General features: G+C 54.4%; 7 protein-coding genes across 7 annotated transcripts; 3 read left to right on the plus strand and 4 right to left on the minus strand.

The window, feature by feature from the left end:
• Positions 1 to 268: 268 nt before the first annotated feature.
• On the minus strand, positions 269 to 3,092 carry COCSUDRAFT_65131 (WD40 repeat-like protein; the record flags this gene model as incomplete). The annotated part of the gene is made up of 8 exons (XM_005649657.1): positions 2,926 to 3,092; positions 2,553 to 2,809; positions 2,278 to 2,438; positions 1,980 to 2,153; positions 1,599 to 1,757; positions 1,195 to 1,380; positions 870 to 998; positions 269 to 526 (listed from the first exon to the last, which is right to left on the minus strand). The coding sequence occupies exons 1-8, from the start codon at positions 2,985 to 2,987 to the stop codon at positions 269 to 271; spliced, it is 1,386 nt and encodes a 461-aa protein (XP_005649714.1). The 5' UTR covers positions 2,988 to 3,092.
• A 192-nt stretch (positions 3,093 to 3,284) lies between these two features.
• Positions 3,285 to 8,543, plus strand: COCSUDRAFT_65132 (hypothetical protein; the record flags this gene model as incomplete). Its single annotated transcript, XM_005649658.1, has 13 exons — positions 3,285 to 3,520; positions 3,678 to 3,840; positions 3,992 to 4,194; positions 4,472 to 4,525; positions 4,637 to 4,884; positions 5,093 to 5,320; positions 5,479 to 5,612; positions 5,784 to 6,001; positions 6,187 to 6,436; positions 6,659 to 6,832; positions 7,037 to 7,617; positions 7,821 to 8,037; positions 8,245 to 8,543. Exons 1-13 carry the CDS (start codon positions 3,398 to 3,400, stop codon positions 8,541 to 8,543), a joined length of 2,892 nt encoding a protein of 963 aa, XP_005649715.1. The 5' UTR covers positions 3,285 to 3,397.
• A 49-nt stretch (positions 8,544 to 8,592) lies between these two features.
• Positions 8,593 to 12,017, minus strand: COCSUDRAFT_27851 (protein arginine N-methyltransferase; the record flags this gene model as incomplete). The annotated part of the gene is made up of 7 exons (XM_005649659.1): positions 8,593 to 9,012; positions 9,265 to 9,417; positions 9,636 to 9,740; positions 10,379 to 10,603; positions 10,990 to 11,232; positions 11,467 to 11,679; positions 11,904 to 12,017. 7 exons carry the CDS (start codon positions 12,015 to 12,017, stop codon positions 8,929 to 8,931), a joined length of 1,137 nt encoding a protein of 378 aa, XP_005649716.1. The 3' UTR covers positions 8,593 to 8,928.
• Positions 12,018 to 12,387: 370 nt separating this feature from the next.
• On the plus strand, positions 12,388 to 14,373 carry COCSUDRAFT_32572 (Qc-snare protein, Syn8/Syntaxin8-family). The gene is made up of 6 exons (XM_005649660.1): positions 12,388 to 12,557; positions 12,692 to 12,774; positions 12,886 to 13,022; positions 13,161 to 13,265; positions 13,471 to 13,630; positions 13,987 to 14,373. Exons 2-6 carry the CDS (start codon positions 12,697 to 12,699, stop codon positions 14,215 to 14,217), a joined length of 711 nt encoding a protein of 236 aa, XP_005649717.1. The 5' UTR covers positions 12,388 to 12,557; positions 12,692 to 12,696; the 3' UTR covers positions 14,218 to 14,373.
• A 238-nt stretch (positions 14,374 to 14,611) lies between these two features.
• COCSUDRAFT_46620 (hypothetical protein) lies at positions 14,612 to 17,529 on the minus strand (the record flags this gene model as incomplete). The annotated part of the gene is made up of 6 exons (XM_005649661.1): positions 14,612 to 15,561; positions 15,813 to 15,985; positions 16,243 to 16,381; positions 16,628 to 16,735; positions 16,808 to 16,976; positions 17,327 to 17,529. The coding sequence occupies 6 exons, from the start codon at positions 17,527 to 17,529 to the stop codon at positions 15,409 to 15,411; spliced, it is 945 nt and encodes a 314-aa protein (XP_005649718.1). The 3' UTR covers positions 14,612 to 15,408.
• A 1,377-nt stretch (positions 17,530 to 18,906) lies between these two features.
• Positions 18,907 to 20,438, plus strand: COCSUDRAFT_13349 (leucine-rich repeat family protein; the record flags this gene model as incomplete). The annotated part of the gene is made up of 6 exons (XM_005649662.1): positions 18,907 to 19,030; positions 19,083 to 19,106; positions 19,152 to 19,306; positions 19,431 to 19,667; positions 19,865 to 20,011; positions 20,301 to 20,438. 6 exons carry the CDS (start codon positions 18,907 to 18,909, stop codon positions 20,436 to 20,438), a joined length of 825 nt encoding a protein of 274 aa, XP_005649719.1.
• Positions 20,439 to 21,750: 1,312 nt separating this feature from the next.
• Positions 21,751 to 26,504, minus strand: COCSUDRAFT_65136 (hypothetical protein; the record flags this gene model as incomplete). Its single annotated transcript, XM_005649663.1, has 10 exons — positions 21,751 to 21,958; positions 22,275 to 22,426; positions 22,542 to 22,676; positions 22,851 to 23,016; positions 23,391 to 23,538; positions 23,774 to 24,110; positions 24,449 to 24,548; positions 24,776 to 25,847; positions 26,004 to 26,116; positions 26,275 to 26,504. 10 exons carry the CDS (start codon positions 26,502 to 26,504, stop codon positions 21,751 to 21,753), a joined length of 2,661 nt encoding a protein of 886 aa, XP_005649720.1.
• Between the last annotated feature and the right edge of the window lie 859 nt (positions 26,505 to 27,363).

The raw sequence follows: 27,363 nt of genomic DNA on the forward strand, positions 1-27,363 counted from the left end.
TCCTAAAAGCTATGCCTCACATTGCATCTCTCCACACTTCCCGAAAACTTCCGCTGCAGTCCTACCACCCTCCGTTGCTACTCCGTGTAAGCATTGCTTCACATCCAGAGCCCCCACTGAAGAGCACTTCCGCTACAGGCTGATAGAGCACCCTCCATCGCTCCGCACTATGAGCCTTTCTTCACTATTAGAGCCCCCCAATGAGGAGCACAGTTCCTGGGCATGAGCTTGCTGACTGCCTTTCCTAATAAGTCCACTGCGCAGCATGCTAGGCCAGGGGCATGGGCGCGGGCCGCCAGCGCCAGAGCTTCACGACGCCGTTGTTGTCCCCGGCCGCCAGGATGTCCCCCGGGGCGGCGGCCAGAGCGCGCGCGTCGCGCATGGCCGGCAGGTGGCCGCGCTCTGCAAATGTGGGCAGGTCATAAAGGCGCACGCAGCCATCGTCGTTGTAGGACGCCAGCAGCAGCGGTTTCTGGCCGCCATCCATGGCCCCGGTTATGGCCAGCACCCCTCCCCAGTTCTCCGCCTGCACACCACCCAAATGAGACACACTTCTTCATGTATTGGCCCATGGCCATACTCAAAATTTGTATACAAGATTTGCCCAAAGGACCCAAAAATAGCGACAGCATGGCCTGCTTAGATCTGTGCATGTCAACTCATAACCACGTCTGATGCATCTGCTGTTCCTCACATGCAGACACCAACCGTGCTTGATAGCCATTTTGAGACATCCTCTGCTAGCGTGCAGAATGGAGGACTTGTCGGGATGGCTCTACAGAACTGGTGTCTGCAGGTGTGGAACAGGAAATGAACCGGAGGTGCTAACGGCAGACAGGTAAGTCAGCTGGTGGGTGCAGTGGGCTTACTGGTTTGCCGGCCTCATCGGGCGGCTGCACGTAGACAGGCGAGATGTCCATGACTGCCCCGGGTGTGGGCGGGTCTATGGGCTGCCACACCTTGATGGAGGAGTCCAGCGAGCAGCTGATCAAAACATTCTGCGCACACCAGGCACTTGCTAAGGCAATAGGTCCATCAGATTGCACTACACATTGCCATTCTACACCAGGACATGCCTTACACAGCACGGAAAGGAGACAAAAATTATTCTTTTCCATTTAGCAGCATCACCACAGGGGATGTGGATCCAATGTGCTGCCATGAACAGAAAAGCAGAGTCGAAGGGGTGCTGACCTCCCATTGGAGCAGCCGCATGATGGGCTCCTTGTGAGCCTGCTGGATTGTCTGCATGCACTGCCCGGACGCCATGTCCCACAGCTTGATGGCGCCCGCCCAGTCAGCCGACACCAGGCAGTTGCCAAATGGCAGCAGCGCCTGCACCGGCGCCTGGTGGCCCCCTTGAGCGGCTGTGATCACCACCTGCAGCCATTCCACCGGCCCATCTCATTTCTACATCATGTTCGGACATGTTCTTTCTTTTGCTTCTCCTGTAGTGGCTTCGGCAGTGTCATCGCTCGCCTTTACACATGAGGTCATCCCCAGCAGATCCAACACAGGGTAATGCACGGGTGTTTGGCAAGGCTGACAACGGCAAACTGCACGGAAGAGGAGGAGGAACAGGAGGTGGGATGACTCACCGAGGGCTGGAAGGTGCCAGAGGCGGTGTCATGCTGCCAGACGCGGATGGACATGTCCTTGCCCCCCGACAGCAGCAGGCCGTTGGCAGCCGCCAATGCAAACACCTCCTCCTGATGCCCTGCCAGGTCGTGCTGCGCTCCCGTCGTCAGGTTGTACACCTGCTTGCCATTAAGCGTTCTGTCAGCACTTTGAACCTGCAACAGTAAACTTAATGCATATGACTCCTCCTTTAGAGACTTACTGCTGGGCCTGAACACAAGTGAGTCAGCATGCAATGGCATCCCACCAGGCTAGACATGCCCACAGCCGTCTGTCCAATTCGAGATTTTCCGTCAGAGTAATATCTTCATAGAAGGGCTTGCAAGGGAAACGAGTCCCACCTTTATGAGGCCCGGCACAGGTTGCATGCCCAGCACGCGAATGCCCACAAAGAGGTAGCCGCCCTCCAGCAGCAGTGAGTCCACCTGGCCGCCCACCTCCACCACGCTCAAGCAGTTGCCTCGAGCTTTGCAATCCCACAGCCTCACTGTCTCATCTTTGGAGCCAGTGTACAGCTGCACCACCAGAAAGCACACTCTTTAAAGAAGCAGTCCAGGCAGGCCAGCATATTCTTGAATACTGTGTGAGATGTCTCGGTAGTGATTAAAGGCAAAGGGAAGATGGAGGAGGAGGTGGCACCTGTGATGTGCTGCTGTCATATGCCATGGCAGTGATGGTGCTCTTGTGCCCTTTCAAGGCCGCAACAAACTCAATGTCGGGTGGCTGGTCATATGCCTGTCTCTGTGGTAGTCGCCCACCACCGCCCGGTCCTGCGGCTGTGCGGTACCCTCCACTCCTGCCTGCAGGAGAAACAAAGGTGGCCCTGTTGTGCTTGAGGACAAATTTTCAGCAGGCAAAGTATCATAACAGCAACGTTGATCCTCAAAGATAGATTTGAACGGATGGTGTCTTGCCTCCTCTGTTGTTGTTCCCCCAGCTTCCCCTTCCTCTTGGTTGCTGCCTGCCGCTGCCTCTGTAGCCTCCCCGAGGGTTTCCTCCGAAGCCTGACCCATTGTTATACCTATTACCACCATCATTGTACCTCCCTTCGTCGTATCGGCCTCGAGGAGGTGGGTGGACGTTGTCATACTGATTGTAATTGCTCCTGCCACCTCCTCTGCTGCTGTTCCTTCCCCCCTGGCTATTCCATCCTCCCCTCGAGTTGTTGTTCCTGATGCATATAAAAGCTTTAATGTTCTCAGCTGATGCAAGTGTTGCCCAGCGCAATGGCGACTTCTTGTGACAGGGACCTAGCTTCGTCGCATCAAACTTTTCTGCTGAACATACCTGCCACCCCTGCCTCTTGGCTGAAAGCTGCTGGACGGACCATCATGTGTATCCATGTACATCTTGGCAATGATCGCTCGTTTGAGCTCCTTCAACAGCTTTGGTCAGGACAGATCAAGTCCATCAGTGATAAATCTGGAGAAAGCTTCGATTGCATTTGCGTAAATCTCCTTCTTTTGGAATAAAATATTGCTGGGTAGTTTTAGTCTTTCTGCAAACTCCTTTGCAAACTCCTTTAACGCGATCATGGAAGAGCAGGGAATTATTGACTTTTGGTGGTCACGTGCGATGGCCGCCCTGTGGCTGTTCCTGTCCCTTTCGCGACATTTCAAATGATCTTTAAAGCAGGGAAAGCATGTGTAAGAGTTTCTACTTATTATCTGCCTTTATACTTTAGTATATAGACAAATAAAATATCACGGTAAAAAAACATCCCCATGCTTGACGCGGACTCACTTTCCTTCATGAGTCGATGATCTGTTCCAAATTGCTACCTAGAACTAACATTCTGCATTCCACTATTCCTTACGCTCTTTGGAGCCGACGTGTGTGCTCCAAGCATAGCCTGTTCAAAGCAGCTTCCAGTAGTTTCCAGGTAAGTTTGTCGCTCTATTTGGAGCAGGTGACCAATGAACCGTCTGTCAGGCATGCAGAAAATGCTTGCACTTGCTCACTGTTGCTTTCTTTTGGTACCTGGGGCTTTCATTGAGCGCAAATGCAAAAGGCCTTGATATTCTTGGCTTTCTGTGCAGACAGTAGACATGCAGCAGGTAGTGGTGAAGTCATTTCCGGCGGAGGAGAACCTCCAGATAGAGCTGATGGTTGGTGGGAAGCAGCGCTTCATGGACAGGCCCAAGACAGAGCCCCTGGAACGGACTCTTGCTCGCATTCAGAAGAATGCTGCACCGGTGCCAGGTATACAAGGCCTGAAGCATGCATTTTGGCTTTTATAGCTGCTCTCAATATGGGTGCTCTTCCGCTTATGCCCTTCAGCATGGTACGTTGCCATGAATGGGGCTCTCACATACCGGAACGTGCAATGACAAGTGAAGCTTTGCATGGGCAGATAAGAAGGCGAAACGGAGCCCCTCGCAGAGAAAAACACAAGCGGAAGTTAGCAGCATTACAGTGGAGCTATATGAGGATATGCTGGAGGGCAGGCAAGTGGCAGGGAGCATTCCTAATGCTGAAGCCTGGCAGCCTGGTCGCATCTTGCAAGTGGGAGAGACCACGTTCTCAATCATCTTGAATCCTCCTGCAGCAGACAAGGTGTGTTGAGTCAGCCCAATCTAGAGGAGCTCAAGTGCACATCTGTCTCCCCCTTCTTACGGCCTGCCCAAATGCAAATCGAGCTGCAAGACCAGTGCCTGAGAAGCTCGAAACAGCAGCAAATTCACAGATAGACGAAGAGTAGAGACTGAAAATCATTCACGCAAGTTCCTACGTGCCCACCACGTCATTCAGTGATTTCAAATTTGCTTTCAATATGCACGATATGGAAAGACTTGATGATGGAGGATGAAATGGCTTTATTTGGTCTGCGCAGCTCCAGGTATATGGGAGGCCAATGGTGGGCTACCCTCTCTGTCCGACAGTGCAGGTGACCTCACCCTCCCATACAATCCAGAAATAAACAGCGTCCAATGCAGGAGGAGTCTCGCACCTGCGCATGCACGGAAACGATGAACATCCGTGGAATGGCGCTGGGCAGGTCATGTTCTCTGATGAGGGAGACTGCAGATGGCAGTGGTATCGGTCAGCAGAGAGGACAGCTGTCGCGGCTGCATCAGTGAACAGAAGCAGATCTCCATCACCCCGAAGGAGGCAGCCTTTGCCGGACTCAGAAACAGAAGGCACTGATGCAGCGTGGCAGCCACTTCCGTTTGCACAAGAGAGGGTGTACTCCCCTATTGCTGAGGACGCTGGTCACAGGCTGCGCCTCCAGTGCACCCCCTGGAGGTTCGCCCGCTTGCCTCTGATAAAGTAATCGGTCGCGCCAACTGTTGTTGAAATCCAAGTCAAAACGTCACCTTCACCCCTAAATAAAATCCCCCTGTTTTATTGTTTTATATTTCAACGGAAATGGCTGGCTAGCGGATCTGACATATCTCATCCTCAAGACCTGGGCTGGTTCTTAAATTATAATCGTTGAGTGGTGATACTTCAGGGGAAGTGGCAGCGCTCATGGCGAGGCAGCCTCGGGAAAGCCAGTGACTGTGGAGACAGATCCAGTGACGGCAGGGCCAGCATTTACAGCCGCTGCGCAGCGCCAGGCGCACACCAGCACCCCCTTGGCGCCCCCTGGAGTCAGGGTAGTGACCTACAACATCCTGGCCGACCAGTATGCCTCCACAGACTACGCGCAGGAGCACCTGTTTGCCTACTGCCCCAGAGAGTGCGCTCCTTCAATGCTTGTCACAAACTTCTGTTCTGTACTGCACGCATGATGCTGTGACTGGCTGTTCATCAGTGTGGTGAGTTAAATGAGAGGCTTCGAAGCTTGATTCCCACCGTGCGCCGATGTAAGAATAAGCTCTGCTTTTGTGTGCTCAGGTACATGGTACCGGAGTACAGGCGGCCGCTGATCATGCAGGAGATCCTGGGCTACAATGCAGACGTCATCTGCCTGCAGGAGGTGGATGGGAAGGCTTTCACCACCTTCTTCCAGCCCCTCATGAGCCATGCAGGTGCTTCCTCGCATTATGCACATGTGCTCGATCCGATCACATTCACATTGCTTTGCTTATAGTCATGGGCATGGGTATCCGCACATCGCGCAAATTATTTCCTGGTGACGACACAAAAATAAACTAGCAGTTTTATACTGATGACGATACAGAAACCCTGCTGCCATCCAGGTTTTGAGGGGCAGTACACAAACAAGGCTGGGGAGACTGCAGAGGGCTCTGCCATGTTCTACCGACGGTCGCGCTTTGAGCTTGTGCATAAAGTCGACATCCCGATGAAAAATGTCTTCGCCTCGCTGCTGATCGGTGATGCCAGGAGCCTCTCGCTCCATGCACAGTTCTTGCCACTGCTACATGCCTCGCCCCACCTTGTGCAGGCGCTGCAAAGGGTGAGCTGCCATCCCTTATATAGACAGATACAAACTTTTGAATCTGTGCATATTTGCAGCTTTTTAATGTGATTTCACCATGCCTATCTGTGTTTGGAGTGGCTGCGGATGTGGGCTATCCCATCAGGTTATATCATTCGATCATTGGATGAACCATTATAGAGTTGAATACTGCATGCATGCAGGTGAGCACAGTTGCGCAGTTGTCAGTACTGGCGCCCAGGCAGCCAGCCCCAGCCGACGAGGGACCGCTGTGCGTGGTGAACACCCACCTGTTCTTCCATCCCAAGGCTTCCCACATCCGCACACTCCATGCAGCCGCCATGCTGGCAGAGGCACATGCAGTCATGCAGGAGGTTGGTCAGCAGCTGGGGCAGACGCCTGCACTGCTATTCTGCGGCGACTTGAACTCAGACAAGAACGACGGCATATCAGGTGAGATGCCCTACTATGCAATGCACTGCTGTCATGTCCTGTATGCCACGTAAATCCACACCCAACATTCGACTGATTGAAGCATGGCGGTGTGTACTTGAAAATGTGCATTAATTTGTAAGACGGCTCTTTTGATGAATGGCTTTGGAGCCATACTTGTGCGCTAGTTCCAGCACTGTCCCTTGTGGCTCATGTTGCCGATAGTGCTGCCGATGTGTGCAGGCGCTGTTGAGCTGCTGCAAAAGGGAAGCCTGCCGCCTGACCACTGGGACTGGGCTTGGGGCGCCGACTTCCGCTTTGTCAAGGACGGAAATGCTGGCGAGGACACCGGCGATCATGCTTCAACCTCCGGCTCTAAGCCTGGCAACAGGCAGGCACCTCTCCTGACCATGAAGAGTCTCCTCTGTTGCGCTAATGCACCTCCCCTTGTTGGCTGTGGAATGTCACATAGACCATTTCAAAGAAACTTGAGTGTTTGCTGTGCAATTGCTTCTCCTTGCGGCAAATCCGCGCGTTGAATTGATCTTGTGCTGTGCTGCAGCCCGGGAAAATCAAATGGCGCGCGGAGCATGCCGGCCGTCATTGGTGTGGATGTCACAGTGCCGTTCAGCCTGCGAAGTGCAGACGGCGGCCGTTATGAGTACACAAACTACGTGAAGGGCTACAGCGGGCTGCTGGACTATGTGTTTTTCCAGCCGGAGCGCATGTGCGCGCGCGAGGCGCTGCCGCTGCCTGGCGCGGCCGAGCTGGCCGGCTGGTTACCCTCCCAGCGCTTCCCCTCGGACCACCTCTCCCTTGTCTTCGACCTGCAATGGCTGCCCTCGGAGGACGCCCCTGCGACAGCAGCCGGGCCTACTGGAACAGCTGAGCATGCAGAAAGCCGCAGCGCCAGCAGTGCACCAGCAGAGCTTGGATCGGAGCAGCAGCGTAGAGGCCAACCTGCAGGGGCAGATGCGGCGGGTGGTTCCAGCGAAAATGGCAGTGCGTCAGCTTTTGCGTGGGCTGATGGGATGTTGGCGCGGGGGGATGGAGCGGAGGCGGCGGCGCGGCCGAGAGGGTGTGTGATGCCGGCGGACGAGAGCGGCGCGGCGGTGGCTGCCGAGGCGCTGAGAAGAGGAGATGTGGTGGCTGTGCCCACTGACACGCTGTACGGCCTGGCAGCCTGCGCCAACAGCGAGCAGGTGGGGGCTTGTTGCACTCTGAAACATCCATCTGCTGCCAGTGTGTCCTGTTTGCGAGGGCTTTGTGGTGACGCATTAGGGCAACAACTGCTGCTGCACCTTTCTTGACAGTATTTTGTGAACGGCCGCTTCATAGATGTGTGTGTTGTGCACAGAACATTGATGCACAGAACATGTTTGGAAAGGGCTTTCATGGTGCGCAGGGCGTCGGGAGGTTGTATGCCATCAAGCACAGGCAGGCGCATGTGCCGCTGGCGATCTGCGTGGCTGACGTGGCGGTGGTGGAGCAGTATGGCATGTGCGCGCACCTGCCGCAGGGCCTGCTGGATGACCTGCTGCCCGGGCCGGTGACTGTGCTGCTGGCGCGGCGACCGGATGCAGCGCTCTCTGCTGCTCTGAATCCCGGTGTACAGACGATTGGTGAGCCATCTGGAGACCCCCTGGCCAACCTGCCTCTCTGGGCTCTTTCCAGGATGTTGTCGTTGGCCAGAACTTCTATCGAAGGGCTAGAAACACACCCTCAAATACACTATCATGTGTGCGGGAGGGGTAGGCATGCATCGCACAGAATGTATAGGGGCTTCATTTGTGAATAATCTCCTAAGATGTTGACATCTGGGTTTGCAGGAATACGGGTACCGGACAGTGCATTCATGCTGGAGGCCTGCAGGCAGCATGGGAGAGCGGTTGCCCTTACATCAGCCAACATTAGCGGTGCAATCAGTCCCACCTCCATCCATGACTTTGAGCAGCTGTGGCCGCAGTGTGCAGCCGTCTTTGATGCAGGCATTGTGGGCGCAGACAGAGCGGGGTCTACAGTGGTTGATCTATCTCTCGAGGGAAGCTTCAGGATTTTGAGGGAGGGGTCTCATCCTTCCCATGTTCGTCAAGTACTCACGGAGAAGTATGGTATTGCCGAACAGTAACGCATGCATGTGAAGTGGTGTACAAGGAAATGTAATGGGAAAAGCGGATGCCTGCAAGGGTACTTTTTACAGCCAACAAAGACTCCCAATCAGCCAACTTGATTGGTGTGTTAAAGCAATGAAAACTTCATACAAAGGTAATGGCACAACAGTCACGCAGTCAAATCGGCAATGCAAAGAATCAGCCTTTCTGAGATTAACAAACTTCCCAAGAATGAAAATGTGGAAAGGGAAACCTTCCAAGCAGCAGAGCACAAGTGCTCACAGGCAGCGTGCTCTCAGTCTGCCGCCACTCGACACATAACAGCCATCGCACAGGCACACAAAAGCATGAGACCACAGTCAGGTCTCTAATCCTATTTTGACTAATCTTCCTTCAGGGGCATCACTCGATGTGGTAGTGGCTGACTCTGTCTGGGGATGCCTGGGCCACCAGGCTGGTGCCTGAGACCTTGTGCTCCACACAAACCTGCACACAGTGCCCAGCTGCAATAAAATTTCTTTGCGCATAGACACATGCAGAGCTGCAAGCATAGCATGCCTCATTTACAATTTGCTAGCCAAATTTGAGTCTTGGCATCCAGGCCAAACAAGGCAGCTTTTTGCCCACGAATTTCATGAACCAGCGATGGTAGCCAATGTGGCATGCCAGACATTCTTTCGAAGGTAGCAGATGTTGGTATGTCTGACACGGCCGAAGATCTCAGATGAAAGAGTGTACCTCCATCAGGCGGTGGTTCTCCTTCTTCCTGACAACAGTGATGGTGCCCTCAACAGCGTCCCCTGGCGCGCAGTCAATGGCCGGGTGCAGAGAGAACGTCTGCTGGCCCCAGTGCGTCGCCCCTGTCGGGTCTGGTGCTGTGGAAAGCAGAACCTGCACACATCACACTCGCATGCTTCAGTACAGCTCCTCTCTGCAGCCTCTTCAAAGCCGACTTGTAGGCATGCAGGGCATGCCACTCACAGCACATGCATGCTGCTTGCTGAGGAGCGAGCCAGATGACTGCTGCAACAGCCTGTGGAGCACATGGCATTTATGTGGCTGTCGAAAGCATGTCAGCCCCACGAGGAGATTCACGCCTGGGCGCTCACCTGGAAGTCTGTTGGGTTCTCTGGGGAGCCCCGGAACTGCACGTCAAAGTAGCCCACCAGGCTCTCCACTGGCCCTCCGTCCAGAACATCCATGCGGAACTTTTCCTGCATGGGCGGTCATGCGTCTGTTCTTAGGTTCCCTGTCCATGTCCAGTAGATGGCGAGCATCAACATGGCAAAGTACATGCGCCATGCATCAATCAAACTCCCGCTCAGCCGTTTCAGTAAGCTGGCCGCGAACTTTCACATCCACTCATGCTGCCCGGAAATTGCTGCACCTAGGGCAACCTTTCCTATTTCAGCAGATGTCTGGCATGGCCGGAGCATCTGACGAGACTAACGCCGCAGCATCGCATTCACATACCGCAGCAGCGCATTCTGATCGAGCCCACCCTGTCTTTGCATCCCGCCTTTCCTACTCTGCCCTTTCATATCAAGCAGGTCAAGCTGGCATCTTAGGGTCCAGTGGATCACATTTGTGTCAACAGAGGGGAGTCGTTCACCCACCCTGAGGGGCGCTCTCACCCACATAAGTAGCGGATATTTGTCACCAGAGGGGCATAGTTCACCCCCCCTGAGGGGCACTACCCACATTGACAGCAGATGTGTGTCACCCGGGGGGATAGTTCACTCACCCTGAGGGGCACCACCCACATTGACAGTGAATATTTGTCACCAAAGGGAGATAGTTCGCCCACCCTGAACAGCAGATCTGTGTCACCAGAGGAAGGTAGATCACCCACCCTGAGTGGCTGCGCGAGCTCCTCGAGCGTGATGGTGAGCAGGTCGTACTCCTTGAGGGTGGCGGGGGGGCCCAGCATCTGGGAGGGGTGCACGTCGGCCCACGCACTGGTTTCCAGGTAGTACTCCTTCTGCTCGCGCTTGTACCGGTCGTCCAGGCAGCTCATGTCCACGCCGTAGAACTGGCGCATCTCCCGGCTGAACTCCCCCCAGCCCTCGAGCGCATTCTGAGCACAGGTAGTCCTCGCTCAAGCCTACCCAATCAGCAATTCGAAGTGGCCCTCTAGATTTCTTCCGGGGCAAAATACTCCCCAAGGCGATATATTCTAGGCTCACAGCCAGCCCCCAGTTGCTGAAACGGCATTGGAAGGCCTGGCAAACACCCATGCATCACCAGCAATGGCATGGGCTGTCATGAGCGCACACAACACCCATCATAACTGGCACTTTGTAAGTAGCGCACAGGGACATGGCCGTCCTAGAAACTGCCCTTATCCAGACAGGGTTGTACTTAGCATGCAGGGTACCCTGTCAAACACTTGGCTTGTAAAGACGGGTGTATACCAAGCATGCAGGGTACCCAAGGAGACAACCGTAGGAAGGGGGCGCGTGCCTGGAATTCGGCCAGGCGCTGGTGGGCATTGTTGGAGCGGATTGGAGCGAGGTAGAGGCGCGCGTGGGATGGGTACATGGCGCCGCCCGGCTTGAGGAAGCGGTTGCGCGCGACCAGAACCGAGTCGAGCATGGACTCGCGCAGCAGGAAGTAGCCCATCCACTCCGAGATGATCACGTCCACCTTCTCCGGCAGGCTCACCGTCTCTATCGTCCCCTGGATCACCTCCACCACGCCGCCCAGCTGCGCACGCAAATTTGAATTTGAAACAGTGCATGACTCATTGCTGATGCCCGGGCTGCTGGCTCATGATTCCTGGCGTAGCTTCTGGATCCCGATGCACATCATGATGCGCTTTGTAATGCATGGATCTGGACCTGATAAAGGCACTCTTCCAGGCTGGACATCAGCGATCATCAGCCCACTTGGCAGTGTTTTTGCCAAGGAGAGGTGACGGCATTCAGCCTAAGGGCTCACCCCGTGGTGATCCACGAGTGTGCGCGCAAATTTGGCCATGCTGGTGGCCTCGACTGCATAGACTTTGCGCGCGCCGGCTTTGGCAGCAAAGATGGCCAGGATGCCTGAGCCTGTGCCCACGTCCAGCACCACCTTGCCCTCGAACTGCCGCCGATTCTGCATGACCGCCTGGTAGTAGGCGCCTGTGCGTTTGTGGTCCTCCAGCATGTCTTTCTGCGGAGCACCGGGCCAAGCTCAGGATGCTGCATGGGGGGTCTGTTCGCCCATGCAACGCTTCCAATTGCCGCTATATTTTGTACTGCAGTTGTGCAACTCCAATGTCCTGCACCTAGTCGAATTCATGGGTTGCCCCTTACAGTCTGCATCCTTCAACGGTCTGTGAAAAGTACAAAGTAAGCAAGGACAGCGTCGTCTTGCGTCACAATGCGATGGCTGACCTGATGGAAAAGGTATGCGTAGGTGCAGAAATACAATGCCGAGTCTGTGCTGTCTGGCGCAGCGCCGTCAAGCTCCGAGACTTTCTCCTCCGCGTGCCCATTCGTGTTTTCCATATTGCCGATTATACCACAAATGGAACAAGTCAGCGCTCACTAGCTGTCGAGATTAATTGATACTTATGCTTACAGTTGCTTTCGATTTCGAAATGCGAGAAAGGAGACTATTTACATCGGCAACCGCGATCTGAGGCGGCAGGAAAATAAAATCGAAGCAATGGGCGCCCTAGTAGAAGACCAAATAGGTTTCTGCACTGTATTACTATTCTCGATGAGTGAATTTAGTTGTCCCTGTCGCAACGCGGGCTCACCAGTTGCCAGAGCAAACTTATGTAGGGCTTCCAGGGGTCGTCGTGCGGAAAAGGGGAGCCCTCGAGAGGGCTTGTGCAAGAAAAAATAAGATGCATTGCAAGTATAAACTCATATAGCGTTTCGTTGATCTATAGGAGATTTTCGTTCTTTGTTTGGGGGCCTTGGACGGCAGTCTCAAGTCGACCAGGCTTTGCCAATGTGTTGTCCATCAAAGGGCTGTGTCTTGACATATGAGTAGGACCGATCCTGCAGGCATCAGTCTTACAAGCATTTCATCGAAAGCAGGTAAGCATACATTTCCTTGAGTCTGACAGTCAAGTTGCGAGGATGGGGAGTGTGCCAGTTAATCAACTTCCCTATTGACCCTGTTCTTCGTGTCCACTGTGGCATATGATTTTAGATATATTCCGGCCTCGCAGACACAATGGCAGGGACAGATCGTTGGACAAACGAGTATGATGATGCCAAGCAGCTGGCAGACGACACACTTGCCCTTATACAGGTAAGATCCCACTCAGCTTCTGCCTTCTGCCAGGGTGCCCTTCCTGCAGAAAAGCACATCTTCAGCTTGGCTACAGCTCACAACGGCCTGACTTGCGCTTGGTGACTTTAGGAGAGAAATCTCAAGTTCCCACATGGAGGGCAGGAGGCCTCTCGCGTCACAGCTACAGCGCGCAGAAAGCTTGGGACACTGGGTGCTGCTGTTGACAGCATGAGAAGCTCTCTGGAAAGCTCCGCCCTTGAAAACATGTGAGCTGCATGCCTCCCGTCAAGGCAGACAGGAACAAATACACCTCTCTGTGTTGCAGGAAGATAACGATGCCTGATCTGCTTACCCGATGCAATGCCTGTTTGGCTGCTCTCTGAAGGCAGCACGTGCGTGTGCAGAACTGAAAACGAGAGGAATCGGCGGCGGGATCTGGTCAACGCCCTGAAGTCAAGACGGGAGCAGATGCTGCAATCCCTCAGGCGGGACCAGAACTCAGCAAACAGGTGGGGTTCCATTTTGCGGACCATTTCAATCGACTGTACTCGATGCAGCATGTGCAGAGCTCTGGTCCAAGATCAAGTCTTGTGACAACGAGCCCTCTTCACAACATTGACATGGATGCCATGTGTTGTAGTCCCGACACTTGCATCTATTTTTCCTGTTGTCTCTGAGGGGCTTGATTGTAACTGTGTTGGTGATTGTTTCCAGGACTGCACTGATGGAGATGAACAGGCCGAAGGCGCCTGCATCGGAGACGCTGCAGACGGCAGATCTGGACAACCGGGGCATTCTGCAGCTGCAGGACCAGTCCATGCGCCAGCAGGACGCTGAGCTGGAGGAACTGGAGCGCACAGTCACCAGCACCAAGGTGCTGCCCCTCCCTTCCCTGAATCTCCTGGAACGCTATGTTTGTACTGCCATGCCTTCATGCCTTGCGCACATTGTGCAGTGCCGGTACCCCGAGTTTCTGAGGAGAGCAAGGCCTTTTTTGCCGGGACCTGTGGCCTGGGTTTTGCTCAATACCTGAGGACACCGACACTGCTCAAAGTGCACAAGAGGGCTCCAAGTAAGTCAGAACGCCAACTCTGGACACGTTACAGCCAGCTGGCATTTCATCAATGGGCGCCACTTTCTGTAGTGGCAAGGGTTGTGCAAAGGTAGAGCAGGTGAAGGTGCACGGGGTGACAGCTTCACAACTGATGCTCGGGGGATGCTTGTGTGCAGCACATAGCGCTGACGGTGAATGAGGAGCTTGACCTGCACCGGCGGCTGCTGGATGACCTGGACGAGGACGTGGAGGTGACTCATAGCCGCATGCGCACCGCCCAGAAGAAGCTCAAGCACGTGCTAGCCCGCTCCGGCAACTGCCGCTCCATGTGTGTCACCATGTTACTCATGATCGCCCTTGCCGTGGTAGTCATCATCGGCTTCAAGCTGGCCGCCTTCTTCAGATGAGCATGTATTTCTGAATAGACAGTACCGCAAGTTTATCTTTGGTGATTCCTGGGATGAGGCGCAGTCTGCGGTAGTGTTGTGCAGCATCTCAGCTGGGGTCGGTACATTGCAGCTTCATCCATCAAAATTTGTAAAGCATGTGATATGGGGTTGTCGAAAATAGTTTTGAGCCATGTCTCCCAGTTTTTGTTGGTGTGCCCTGTTCCTCCTGCGACGTTGCAAGGAATGTTCTACAAGCAGTCTGTTGTACGTTTGGTACCAACCGGTTGCAAGGAAGTGTTTGGTTGCAAGATGTATTTGTTGGGCTTCAGCCCTCACTTGATAGACAAACAAGTAGATTATGGGTGTACACAGCAGACACACCGCCTGAGGTGTCTGCAAGAATGGCTACGCTGCTGAGCCGTGATGTTACAAAGGAGATGATCCAGACTGTGCAGCGGGTGGAATGCCCAAGTCGTGATGAAAACGATTAACCCTGCATAATATCATGCCTTGGAAGAGGATAAATGACATATCATACTTGTGTCTTTCCTGGAACCTCAATAGAAAGTTCCTCATTGACACTTCAAGTATCTCCGGCCATCAAGAGGCTGATCAGAGCATGAAGAACCTGTATCTTGATCAGCCCGAGCAGGAAAATTCAAAACACCTCAAGACCTTTGCGAAAGCCACGACAAAGCGAGTTTCTAAGCAAATATATATGCTTGGAAACCAGAAGATTCATCACAACAGATGCCTGATTCCTGGCCCCCATGCTCTGTCTAACAAGACGCAGCAATACGGGCTTTCCTTCTCTAGACTCCTTCGAATTTGGCTGAATCCATGCAAACACACACACTCGCTAGCCTGAGCAAAGATCGCCACCCTCTCAAACATTCATACCCATCAGGCGAGATGGTGCCGTTCCACATCCACGGGCCTAACGAGTTTCATGCCCTAACAATTGACATCAGTTCTGCCACATGCCCATAAGCACGCAGCACAGGAGGGCACACAAATATGCGGATGCAAAGCAGCAGATGTCCTGCACAGCAGGACTGACCGCATCCAAAGCAGCTGCGCTGTACTACGCTCCTCTCTTGAAAATTGACCAACCCTCTCATTTGCTTCTGGATATATACAAAGCAGATTCTGGCTCCCCTCTGCACTCCCCGGGCCTGCATGCGGCACCTCAGCAGATTGTGCCACGCCTCAGAGTTGCTCCTCTGGCTTGACGTGGCCGCCCCTCTCCTCATACAGCTGTCCGGGCTCCTCGTACAGCTCTTTTGGCTCCTCATACAGCTGCTTAGAGCCGCTCTGGTCCAGCCCATGCGCCTGGCTCGGATCCCACACAGCTGCCGCCGCCTGCACACCGCCCACATGCTCAAGCTGCACCCTCCTGCCCCCAGTCTCAACAGCACAAGCCCCCCGCACCCCCCCTTTACTCAAATAAAATCATGTGCAGCATTCAAAGGATTGATTGAAAGCATTACACTCCACACGTGCAGCGCTTCTTCCATGGTAGCTAACCCTTGGCATTGTCACAAGCAAAGAACGGCGCATGAGACACTGCAGAGAACAAGGACTGATGAAACTCTGTGCAGCAGGCAGCGGACCTGCATATTGGTGTCCAGAAGGAGAGATGATTCAGGGTCTGTGGCGCTGGCTGAGCCCAGCATGAAGGCTGTGCTGTGGTGCATGACATGGCCGACCTGCTGCGCCAGCGAAGACCCCTCGCTCACTGACGGCGTCCACTGCGGTGCCGTGTTGTGTGTCAGCGTGCTCAGCCCTGTTTTCAGCCAGAAAGATTTGCTGAGTACTGCATGAACAGAGGTACAGTGCACCGTACCCTGTCGGCAAACTTGATGACCCACTGCACAACATCAGCATGCTCACCCCAGACAGGCTTTCGATGCTATTTGCAGGCATCAATTGGCCTGCAACCAACAAAGTACGGGGCAACAATCTGTTCACACAATAGAATGACAGTGCACTAAGTGTGATTATCAGTAAAAGTATGAGTCTAGATCGGTGAAAGGGGGTCACCTGAGCCTTGTGGGGGCACCAGGGCGGCATCTAAAGCCTCCTTGGTCTGCGGAGGAAGCCCCTCCAGCCCCTTCTTCTGTATCAAGCTGGTGATGTACCGCCCGTGCGCCTCCAGCGACAACTGCAGCCGCCGCTGCTCCTGCACAGCCCAAGCACTCGCACAGGTCAGCAACACCCCTCATGCCACCAACCACTACTACAGCTATAAGGTACTTGCACAAAATGCACACACCCATGTTGCATGCTTCAGGCATGCATGAAGCACACCGGGGTCTTGGGCCAAGGAGCATGACGGGAGAGCACATCTTGTGAAGTCATCCAGACACGCATGAAAAAACAACACTGCAGCCCAGAGAAAGGGGCACTGGTGGGCAGCACAGCGCACCTCCAGCTGTTCGTGCAGCCGCTTCTGCATGTCCATCTGCTTGAGCAGGGCCTCCTCCAGGCTGTGCTGCTTCTCGGGGTCCAGGTCAGGCACCTCCAGCGGCTCCACCTGCAGGCAGGCCATGCTATTCCCTCCTCCATGCGGGCTCCCTCCTCGCGGGCTGCGGCCCCGGGGGCTGACCCCCCGGGGGCTGCCACCGCGCGGGCTGCCACCGTGGGGACTGCTGCCGTTGATGCCGCTCACGCTGGTGCCCGGCCGCGCGCGGCTGATGCCCTCCTCGAAGTTCTCGTCGTCATCCATATCCTCATCCTCCATGTCGTCCTCATCGCTGTCCTCGTCCGACGACCTGCTGCATGGGGCGCCCCAAACTCAGCTTCTACTGTAGATTTTGGCCATAGCAAGGGGAAAATAAAATTGTTCTACAATATGCATGCAATCTCACGGCATCACAGTAGCAGATCACCCAGCATCACAGTAGCAGATCACCCGGCCGCCAATATGCAAAGTGACGGCACAGCTGGACTATTCAGGGAGCATGCATGCTCATCTGCACAGCATCTGTGCCTTTTGTAGAAGCTGCCTATCATGCATCTGATGTCCTGATGTAGACAGCGATACATGGCAGTGTGGCAAAATGCCAGCAAGTGGTGAAGGTGATGCATGCTTGGGGATTTTATGCAGGAAGATGTGGGGGCAGACCTGCGCCGTTTGCGCTGCCGGCTGCTGCGCCTGCGGCTGGAGGCCTGGCCATGCGAGCGGCTGCGCCGCTTGCGTCGCGAGGGCTCCTCAGACTCGTCGGGGCCGCTGATCATGTCACCGGACTCGCCCGGCAGCCGCACGTTGAGCCGGTACTTCTGCAAGTGGCTCTTGATGTGGTAGATGGTCAGGCCCTCCACTGCCATCAGCTTCAGGATGCTCTTCGGCGTTGCCTTGTCCGGCCCCTCCAAGGAAGCCACTGCTGACACGAAGCGCGCATGCAACTCTGGCGTCCAGCGCAAGCGCGGCTTCGCATCCTTCCCCTGCGACTGTGTGGGCTCTGCGGCCACAGTCCACACCTACTGTCAGCAATCTGGGCAAGTGCTGCCACACATCGTGTCCAAATCACATCCTGAAAGTCCTTTCTGCAGCAATATCTGATCACAAGACTCTTACCTGATGGATTTCTCTCCATCCCATAGCCAACCCCATGCTGATGCAAGTCGTTCTGGGGGTGGTGAGGCTGCAGATGATCAAGGGCAGTGTATGGCAGCCCCAGTTCTGTCTCTGTACCAGATATGGCCTCCAACAGTTCTGCCTGATCCTGTGTACAACGCAATGCACAACCATCAGCCCCTGCATCGGCATGATGTGCCGATGAAATATAAAGAAAGAGACGAATTTTCATGAAGCATTGGAACAAGGCTCACCCCTGTGATCCCTGCAATCGCCTGATCGCCCCTGTGCTGCCCAAAGTCTGAGAAGGCAGCGTGAGCTGCTGTGAGGTGCTCGTGTCCTACTGTTTGCGGCAATTGATGCTGCGTATGCGGCTCCTGATGATCTTCAACGCTGACATGCTGTGATACCCAGTTGTAGTGCTGGTTCTGCTGCATTTCCTCTACTTTAAAGTCGTTTTCTGGCCAGAACTCGAGGTCAAGCCAGTCAAGTCCCCTCTCTTCCTGTAGTTTTGCAGTGTGTTCCATGTCAACGCTGCCTCCCAGGTCGTTTAGGCAGCCCATTACCACCCATGTCACACACCACCATAGCGTCTTTCACACCATCGGCTGAGCAGCTGAGCCGGGCGGCCCTAGGTCAGAGCACGTGCGTAAAGAAAGCAGCACTAGCAGCCCCAGAGTCGCCCCCAATTGATCGCTTGATGGACGAGGAAGATCACAGGAGCACACCGAGCAATCGCCCAGCGACAGCTCCTCACACTTTGCGCTCAAGGAATCTTTTGCAGAGCATATTTTGTTTTATGGAACGCCGCAAGACGGTCGTAGAACTCAACAGACCGAAAGGGACCACCTGCCTTCCGGAACTGTCGATCTCGGATCTGGTGGGTAAGCAGCGCTCAGGGACAACTTATATGCACCTTAAAGCTGTTAAGCACCTGTTTTGGAGTAAATCAAAGGCTGGACGTGGTCCCACACAGTTCTAGTAATCTTGGGAACCAGAATTTAAACCTGAAATAGTCTCTGTTATAAGTACGACTGTGTTCATTCAATAGGCTTTATGATTTGGTAGAGTTCAGATCCATCTTTGGGGGACAAAGAGCAGAGGGATCAGGGTACAACCCCGACACAATGGGAAACTGCTGTGGGGGTGCTGCCTCTAATGACAACAACATCAATCGCAACAAGGCTCGTCGTGAGCAGGCCTGGATGACCACTGGGACAGTATCAGTGCGGGACAGCAAGCTCAAGGCAGGTTGATAGGGTGCTGGGTACACGGCGTGTTTTGGTTGGGCCGAACGTTACAGATTTCCCACATCACAGGCTTGATGGTCTTCTAACTGATCCACAGGAGCTCCCACAGAGAGTGTGGGCAGTGGGGTCTGCAGCAAAGACCCTTGATGCCACCAACAACCGGCTGACAGCCTTACCACCCAACATAAGTACCTTCAGTAGTCTACAGCGCCTCATCTTAGCAGCGAATCAGCTCTCAACTCTCCCTGTGCAGATCTCAGCCCTCACCAGCCTGAAGGTGGGCGTCCTCCTCTCCTTATCTCATCATCCTAGTCAAAATTCAATATCTATTGAGGCCATGCTTGAGGTTGACAAAATGCCTTTTTCTTGGACCTGTGATGGAATACCAGGTGTATTGACAGGTACTTGTGCTGGACTCCAATCGCCTGGTCAGTCTTCCAGAGGAGATCGGCGCGCTAAGCAGGCTCGAGCGCTTGTCTGCCAGCCAGAACGCCCTCATATCCCTGCCAGCCGGCATCAGCTCCCTTCAGAGCCTGACAGTGCTGAAACTCTCAAAAAATAAGTTCAGCAGAATTCCAGATGAGCTGGGGGCCTGCTCAGCACTGGAGGAGATCGACTTTGCAGACAACTATCTCCAGGTGAACTGTGCGCCTTATATTTTGCGATCACCCTCACAGGGAACCCCTTGAACGGATGCAAAGGACAATGGAACATATTGCGCTTGAGTGAGAGCATCCTGGAGAATTCCCGGCTATCTTCCCTTGCAGAGAGCTGTGGCTTTGCTCGGCACGCATCAGTGCTGAGTCAAGGCTCACTGCATAATGTGCCATGACAGGAATTACCGGAGTCATTGGGCAGCCTGAAGAGGCTGAAGGTGCTGTCTGCGGACCAGAACCGCATTGCTGCTGTGCCGCCGGCCGTCTTCAAGGGTTGCACATCGCTGCACACGCTGACACTGCACGAGAACCCCATCACCATCGAGGTGACTCACTACTGAGTCACCCTGCACGCTCAGCATTCTTCGCTGCACACGCTAACACTGCATGAGAACCACATCACAATCGAGGTGACTCATGACTGAGTCACCTTCTCCGCTCAACCTTTCTAAGAGGGCTGCGAGGCATTGTCTTAATGCCAGTGGTCTGCATGACATGCGTTGTCAGGAGAGGAACATTGAGGAAGTTGGTTTCTGGCACAGTTCCTTCCACATGATATAATATCTCAATGGCAATTTGATTAAACTTAAAGGTGAAATATGAATTACGTGGCAGGTGATGGAAGCGACAGAGGGATATGATGAGCTAGAGAGGCGCCGGCGGGAAAAGTTTGACAAGCAGATAGCGACTAGGGTGCTGCTGGGTTCTAAAGGGCTTGATGAGGGCATTGATCGAGCTGTGAAATCCAGCTGACACTTCACCACCAGTAGGCAGTCAAGCTGTCTTTTTGTGATGTACTGTTCTTTGATGGTTTCTTGTCCAATACTTCAATTGATTAGCCGAAGCCCCTCGTTCCATCATTATATATGGCAACCTGGTTGCCAACACCACTTCATCCTGAACGTACGTGTAGATTGGGACAACACAAAGCTCACGCCATCTGGCAAGTAGTGATACCTTCAAATGTTTACTGTTATTATTATTATTATTATTATTATTGTTATTACACGCTTTTCCTGCCAAGAGGCAAGGTGCGTCCTGCAGACAAGCTGCAGTTGAAGGCTGCCATAATCCTACCCTTTGTTGGACTCGCTAGATACAAGCAAGACCCATTTGACCGTGGGCACGGTGCTCAGTTTATATCGCCCCCCGCCAGCCGGGGACATGTATGTACTGCACCCAAATCCTTCCATATGTACATGATCCCCAAGCTGGCTTCTATCCCTGCCTGACCATAAAGCTAACACAAAGAAAATTATTATTAGCAACATTCTACTTGCATTGCCCAATACAATCACATGCTGTACATTGACATGACTGATCAGGCGACAAAAATTTTCTGTTGAGATCTCTGCGAGGTAGCAGATGTGCACATGCATCACTGCAATCTGGGTTCATGCTCCTCATGACAAGACCTGACCAACCATGACTGATGCATGGCTCAAATATGGCCACAAAGGCATGCTCCGCGGTGGCATGCTCACCTAAAATAGTGTCTCCTAAAATACAAGTGATTGTGCATGCCCTTGGGCTCATATATGCTACACACTGTGACAGTTCCTAAATGGCTCTGACTTGGCAGGACCAACATATACCTGATCTGAATTTATTGTGAAAGCAGTGCTTCCTGACAAACTGATCTAACATGTTGTAACCTGTGTACACCAATGCTGGCGCATGTAAGTATAGCAGCCGCACACATCTAATCTCACAACCGGTGATATTGACCTCATGATCATGCAGTCCTTCAAGACCTGCTTTCCTAGATGGTGTGGGCTGCGGCTGCAGTAAACTGAGGAGCTGCACCATGTGTGCATTTACTTTCCAGAAGCATCCCCTAACGAACACTTTGATGCCCACTTGTCTGCCCCAGCTTGTGGAATATTTTGGCAGGAACGAACTGGCTCTGCATTACCCTGTGTCGTGACACCATGCTATCATGGTATTCACCTCTGATCGAGAATGCGTGCAGCCTATGCCGTCAATCAGAAGACACCACAAGCGATCTGTCTCGATGCATTTTCCCATGCACATCGTGACGCAGAGCATGCATGCCTCGTGTTTCTCAAAGGACAGTCTCCTGCTGCGTTGCAGCATTGGCGCTCGAGGCAGAGTTCTCGTCCTCGATGCGGTGCCAGATGGAGTGGTACTTGACCGGCAGCACGCCCGGCGCCAGCAGCTGGAACTTCTGCTCCACCTTGATGCGGTGGCCCCCGCTCGACATCTTGATGCGCTTGTGGAACACCGCCGCGTAGGGGTCCCCTTGCAGCGACCTGCGCGCAGACATTACAACCCATGTCAGCAACCTAGCAAGCTCCACATGACTCCCACTCCCTTGCATCTGCATCCCTTCCCTTGCCAGGAAACATTTCATAATACCCCAATCTGCCACATGATGTTGCCAATCAAAAGCCTGTCCATGCTATCTTCCAAGCTTGGTAAAAAGTTCATTGAGTCACAGACATTGAGATGGCCGTCACTGCAAATGGTCAGCAGAAGGTGGGACCACAATAAGGGCCCCCGCTGGCAGAGGGTCAATTCGCATGCATACCTAATATGAGTAATACGCAGTATCAGTTCTCTGGGCACCTGATGTGAAGGTGGCCATCGGGGGAGATGGTGAGCTGCGAGCGCAGGACACCCTCGCGCGAGTCTGCGCGCGTCTCCTCAACGACGGCGCCGTTCTTAGCGTACACCGAACGCCTCCGGATGCGCGCCCCGCTCCCGTTCAGGGGAATGTCCTGCGCAGCGCAACATTCACCCTCGACTCAGGAGTCTCTTTTCCGCCACCAGTGCAGCATGCACCCTTTGACTCAGCGCTTTTGTCCCACTGCCAGGACTCTCTTTAATGTCCACCTTGTTGGCATTGGAGGCGGTCTTCGCGGATCTGGCTGTGTCTTTGTACAATGCAGACATGCTCAAAAGGCTGCGGTCATGAACCTGGCTGTGCATGGCAGACTCCATCTGGGTGTGCGCCACGGCAGGGCCTCTCTGCACACAGCTGGCACTGCACAGTCACGCTGAGCTATCATTGCACAGCTGTACAGTTGGGGCATACCCAGAGATTGAAACATGCATATGCTCCACGTTTCCACCCCCTTTGCCTGTAACTGGCACCAGCGCAAGGGTGCAGAGGTTAAGAAGTAAAGGAGGGGAGAAAATAACCTGCACGATGGTGAGCGCCTCGTCGGTCTCCAGGATTTCCAGCTCGACAGCGCGGTGCATGGCCAGGCGCTGCAGAAGGGGCAGGTCCAACAGCGCCTCCACCTCTTCCATGCCGGCCAATGCACCCTCGCACGGCTCCAGCCGCCACCGGCCCGCCATCCCCGTCCTGCCAACCCACCAACAAAAAGCACTCTTACGGCTTTACTATACTATGAATATGGGAATGCTGTGGGTGAGTCCTCAGCCTGTGGGAGGAATGTACGCGATGAGTGTGTGAAGGAAGGCCACAGTGGATGTGTAAGGTGTTGTCGCATGGAACAGATGCCATGACAGGGCAATGTACCAAATCCATAAAATAGTAGCTCGTCTGCAAGCTGCATGCGCCCCACCAGATGTCTTAGAGGTAGAACATGGCAATGAAAAGCAGTATGTGAGCCCAGTTGACAGAGGCGCAGCATATACAGGCGTGCAATAAGGAACAAGCTGTTGTCTCTCACAGCTTTGCAGGATGAGGTGGGGGGGCAGGAGTGATAAGGGCACCTGTTGCGTTGGGCCTTGTCCTGGTGCGAGGATCTCCTTCGAGTGCTCCTGTGAGAGCTGACGCTTGTGGGCGTTGCAATCCCCTGCTCCCCCGGTGTACTCACCCCGCGCTGCTCCAGCCGCGCTGCAGCTTCCACGCACACCCTGCCTGCACAGCCCACCACCCAGACGTCACATTCTGCTGTAAAAACCTATATCACTCTCATAATCAATGCGGTTATCAGTACGTGCTGTTCCTGACAGAAGCAGGGCAAGGCAAGGCAAGGTCAGTCAAGACAAGCTGCAGGAAATTCCAGGTCCGCTGGCCTCGATTATCAGTTTGCGTTTGAACTTAAACATGTGGGGAGAATTTTGGAGATGCAACCGGTTAGCTGGCGGCTCACCGGGAGAGGCAGGTGCGGCAGGCGGCGCAAGTTTCACATTCATCGGCCGCACTGCGATGGGCGAATCCGCTGGGTGGGTTTCTTTGACGGGCGAGTGGGACTCGCTGCAAGCGCTGACCCTGCGGCCGAAGCCGCGGCCTCCAAAGAGGCGCTGTGCGAGGGTCCGCTTGGTGCAGCTGCCGCCGCTGCTGCAGCTGCTGCTGGGGCTGCCCGGCCGGGCAGCACCCGCACTGCCCGCCGGGCTGCCCGTGTCGGACGTGTCTTGCGGCTGAACGCGCCGGGCATTGAACGCCGCCGTTATCTTGCGCCACACCGTCGGCTTGCCAGCGTTCTTGGCCTGCGCATCAGTCAATGACAGCAATAAAACGGTGTCTTTTTATTAGGGTGTCCCCTGGTCCTCCAAATGGTATTGATGACGTCATCGGCTTGTGAAGTACATCTCATGCTGTTTCAAGTGAGACATGTGCAGGGTTGAAAGTCAGCATGATGTCATATGGATGACTTATGGAATGTGCGACTTTTTGAAAATTTGCACCCACTCTTGATCTCACATTAAGGCCACTCATTGAAGTCCGGCAGGAAACTTAGCCTTCTGGCAAGACATAAAAGTGAGACCGGATGAGAAAACTTTGAAGCTTTCTCAGTGAGGCGTCAATCCAAGGGGGGATGCTGCACCTTTTTCTGGGTCTTCTCCGTGGTGCTGATGGCGGCAGGGACAAGAAGCGCCGATGCGAGGTCCAAGCCTGTGTGCTGTTTGGGCAAACCAGCGGTGCCACTGCAGTGCACCACAATCAGCCTTCTCACCTTCTTTGACACCATCACTTATATCCAGGAAGATCAATCACGAGCAGGAGATGTGATTAGACAGTAGATAGCGCAGTCCAGTCAGTCATGTCAGTCAGTCAGTCAGACACTCTGTGAGCACGAGACAGACCAAGAAGACGAGGAAAGGGACACAACATTATGGCAGACACGCTTCCTTGGTTCGGTCCAATGCCGTACCTGGGAATGGCTGCGATTGCGCGGCGGATGTCCGCAAGGCTGTGGCGCCGTCTGGCCGCGGACGTCACGCTGTGCGTGCTGGGACCCGTCGCCACGGCCGAGTCCCCGCTGGAGGTCCCGGCGCTGCTGCCCGCAGCCGCCGGGCTCGCGACGGACTCTCCGCTGGACACCTCTGCACTGATCTGGCATGCTGCGTTGCTTGCAGGCTCTTGCTGCTTCCGCTGCTGCTGCTGCTGTGGCTGAGCGGCGGTGGGAGGCGAGCCGGGCGGATCAGCAGCCGGCCTAAATTCGCCGTAGGAAGGCTCAAAGATGGCAGAGCGGGGCGGCCAGCCGTCGGCATCCGCCGGCGCAGCCGGGGCCGGGGACGACGCCGGCGGCCGCCGCGGCACGGCACCGCGGCAGTTGCGCTTGACGCGCGCGCCGGCCGCCAGCTCATAGCGATCCTCCGCGCTGACAAACTGCGGCAGGCCCGCCACCTCAGCGCGCATCCTGCGCAGGTCCAGTTTTGGCGCGTCCCCCAGAAGCATCTCCAGGGTGTCCTTTGCCACGCTTTTGCTGGGCTCAAAACCTGCAGCTGTGCCCAAGGGTGCAGCGCTTGCATCAGCTGCTGCAGCAAGCGGCCTGGCTTCCTCCTGCTGCTGCCGCTGCTGTTCTGATTGCGGTACATTCGGCTGGGAGGCTGTGCAGCTGTCAGCCTGTGCCCCTGGCGCTGCTGAACTGTCCTCGGGGATTCTTTGTGTATCTGCTGCTTCTAACGCACAAGGTGCCTCGTCACTGGCCAGCTGGCTGGTGTCTTGCTCAGCACTCAGCCCTGCCTCGCTGGTGCTTGGCTGAAAATCTGCTGCGCAGCACTGCTGGGACTGGTCTGCTGGGCCGCGTGACAGGGCACCCTCAAGGTCACTGCCGCTGCTGCCTGAGTCAATGTTGGCTGTGCTGGCAGCTGCAGGCCGGGAAGGGTCTGTGGTGCAAGCTACCGAAGCCTTGGCCTCAGAAGAGACCTTGGGAGAAGGCGATGTGACCTCACTAGTGTCACTGGCACCTGCTGTGCTGCAGCCCATCACGCTGCTGCGGCCTGCATAGACATCACGCTAGACAAACATCACAAAATGAGGTTCTTATAGCACTGTGGCATGGTGAAGGAAGACCTCAGCGCATCAATGACACATGCTGGAGGGTGTTCCAAAGAAAACTTGACGGCGTGAGGAGTTTTACTCGAGTTGAATCACACCTTCTGCAGGGCTCTTAGCCTTGCGCGACCCTTTTGGAGCCTCTGGCAGGGACGCCCAGAATTGGCGCGCAGACACAAACAACTCCTTGTCTTGCATCTTTGGTGCGCCCCACCTGTTGCACACAAGCACTGTATCTTCAGCTACGAGCTGGAGTATGGAGTTTCTGTAACAGCCCCTCGGTCAACACACCCCTAGACACACTTAGTGGTGATGGGTCAATGCTCAAGACAAGATGCAGGACATCAGGGAAATGATCACCCGTCCACGTACCTCGCCACATTTTCTGCTACGGGGCCCATGAAGCTGGCAGACTGCCTGGGAGAAGGCTTGTCTTCCTCCCACTGCAGCCGGGCCACTTCCCCGCTGGGCGACACCAGCTTGGAGATGCGGCCGTTCTCCAGAATGAGTGACGCGTGCGACCCATCATTGAGGGCCACTCTCCTCACCTCCACCATAGGGCATCCCTCTGCCGCTGCGCGGTCCGCCAGAGAGTAGGTCATGGCTGGGCTCTGGACGCCACCTGTGCATACAGGACCCAGCTTGAAGCAGCGTCCTGCGTGGTGCCACTTTCAGAGTAAGTAACATTGAGTGCTGTTGCAAGGCGTAGGCTGTTTCACGGTCCGTCATGACAGCCTCTCCTTGCCAAAATTTGTGTCGGTAAAGAAGCTGCATCTCTTTACTTGACCGAAGATAGGTCAAGGAGAAATTCCCCACAGTATTCTATAGGCTTGCAAGGCTGGCAGCCTGCATGGACGTAATTGGTACAGCCGGTTGCCGAGACAAGGAAGCCTCTACTGCAAAAAGGCACCGGAGCGTTCTCCACGCATGGGCAAGCTATTGAGTTCTGGCAGAAGACGTCATGCTATCACCAGTGTACCGAAGCTTAATCACACAATATCAGCTCCATCACAAGCTTATGAATCACCAACTCCATCGTTGAACGGCAACATGCATGCCGTAGGTAGGTTCTTGGAAGCAGCTTTCCTGCGCTGAGGGAAGGAAGCTTGCCTTAGATGAGCTTCATCAATACTAAATGCCCATATGAGCGCGGTACGACGACCTTTTAAATGCACAACGCTTTCAGAGTCACGACGCTCTGAGTGGTCCGGTGGACTTCAGGTACCTAGCGGCACGAAAGCGTCTAGATATACTAGAAATGGTGATGCCACAGTCTGATGTCTATTGTATCAGTTTAGGAGTCGGTAGATGCGCGTTTGCGGTAGGAAGCGATAGCATCCTTGGACATCGCGGTGGCTCCAAAGGACGAAAGTCAAACTCCGGAAGTATGCAACGAGGTGCGGCCAAGTCGATCCTAGTCATGCGTATCCTTTTCGACACAATCCTCCGATATGTAAAGTG

Source organism: Coccomyxa subellipsoidea (genome assembly GCF_000258705.1).
Source record: "Coccomyxa subellipsoidea C-169, whole genome shotgun sequence".
NCBI lineage: Eukaryota > Viridiplantae > Chlorophyta > Trebouxiophyceae > Coccomyxaceae > Coccomyxa > Coccomyxa subellipsoidea.

Coding starts and splice junctions, on each gene's coding strand:
- COCSUDRAFT_32572 (XM_005649660.1), top strand. CDS start 12,697: ATGGCAGGGACAGATCGTTGGACAAACGAGTATGATGATGCCAAGCAG. Junction 13,266..13,470: donor GACCAGAACTCAGCAAACAG/GTGGGGTTCCAT, acceptor GATTGTTTCCAG/GACTGCACTGATGGAGATGA. Junction 13,631..13,986: donor GCACAGTCACCAGCACCAAG/GTGCTGCCCCTC, acceptor GCTTGTGTGCAG/CACATAGCGCTGACGGTGAA.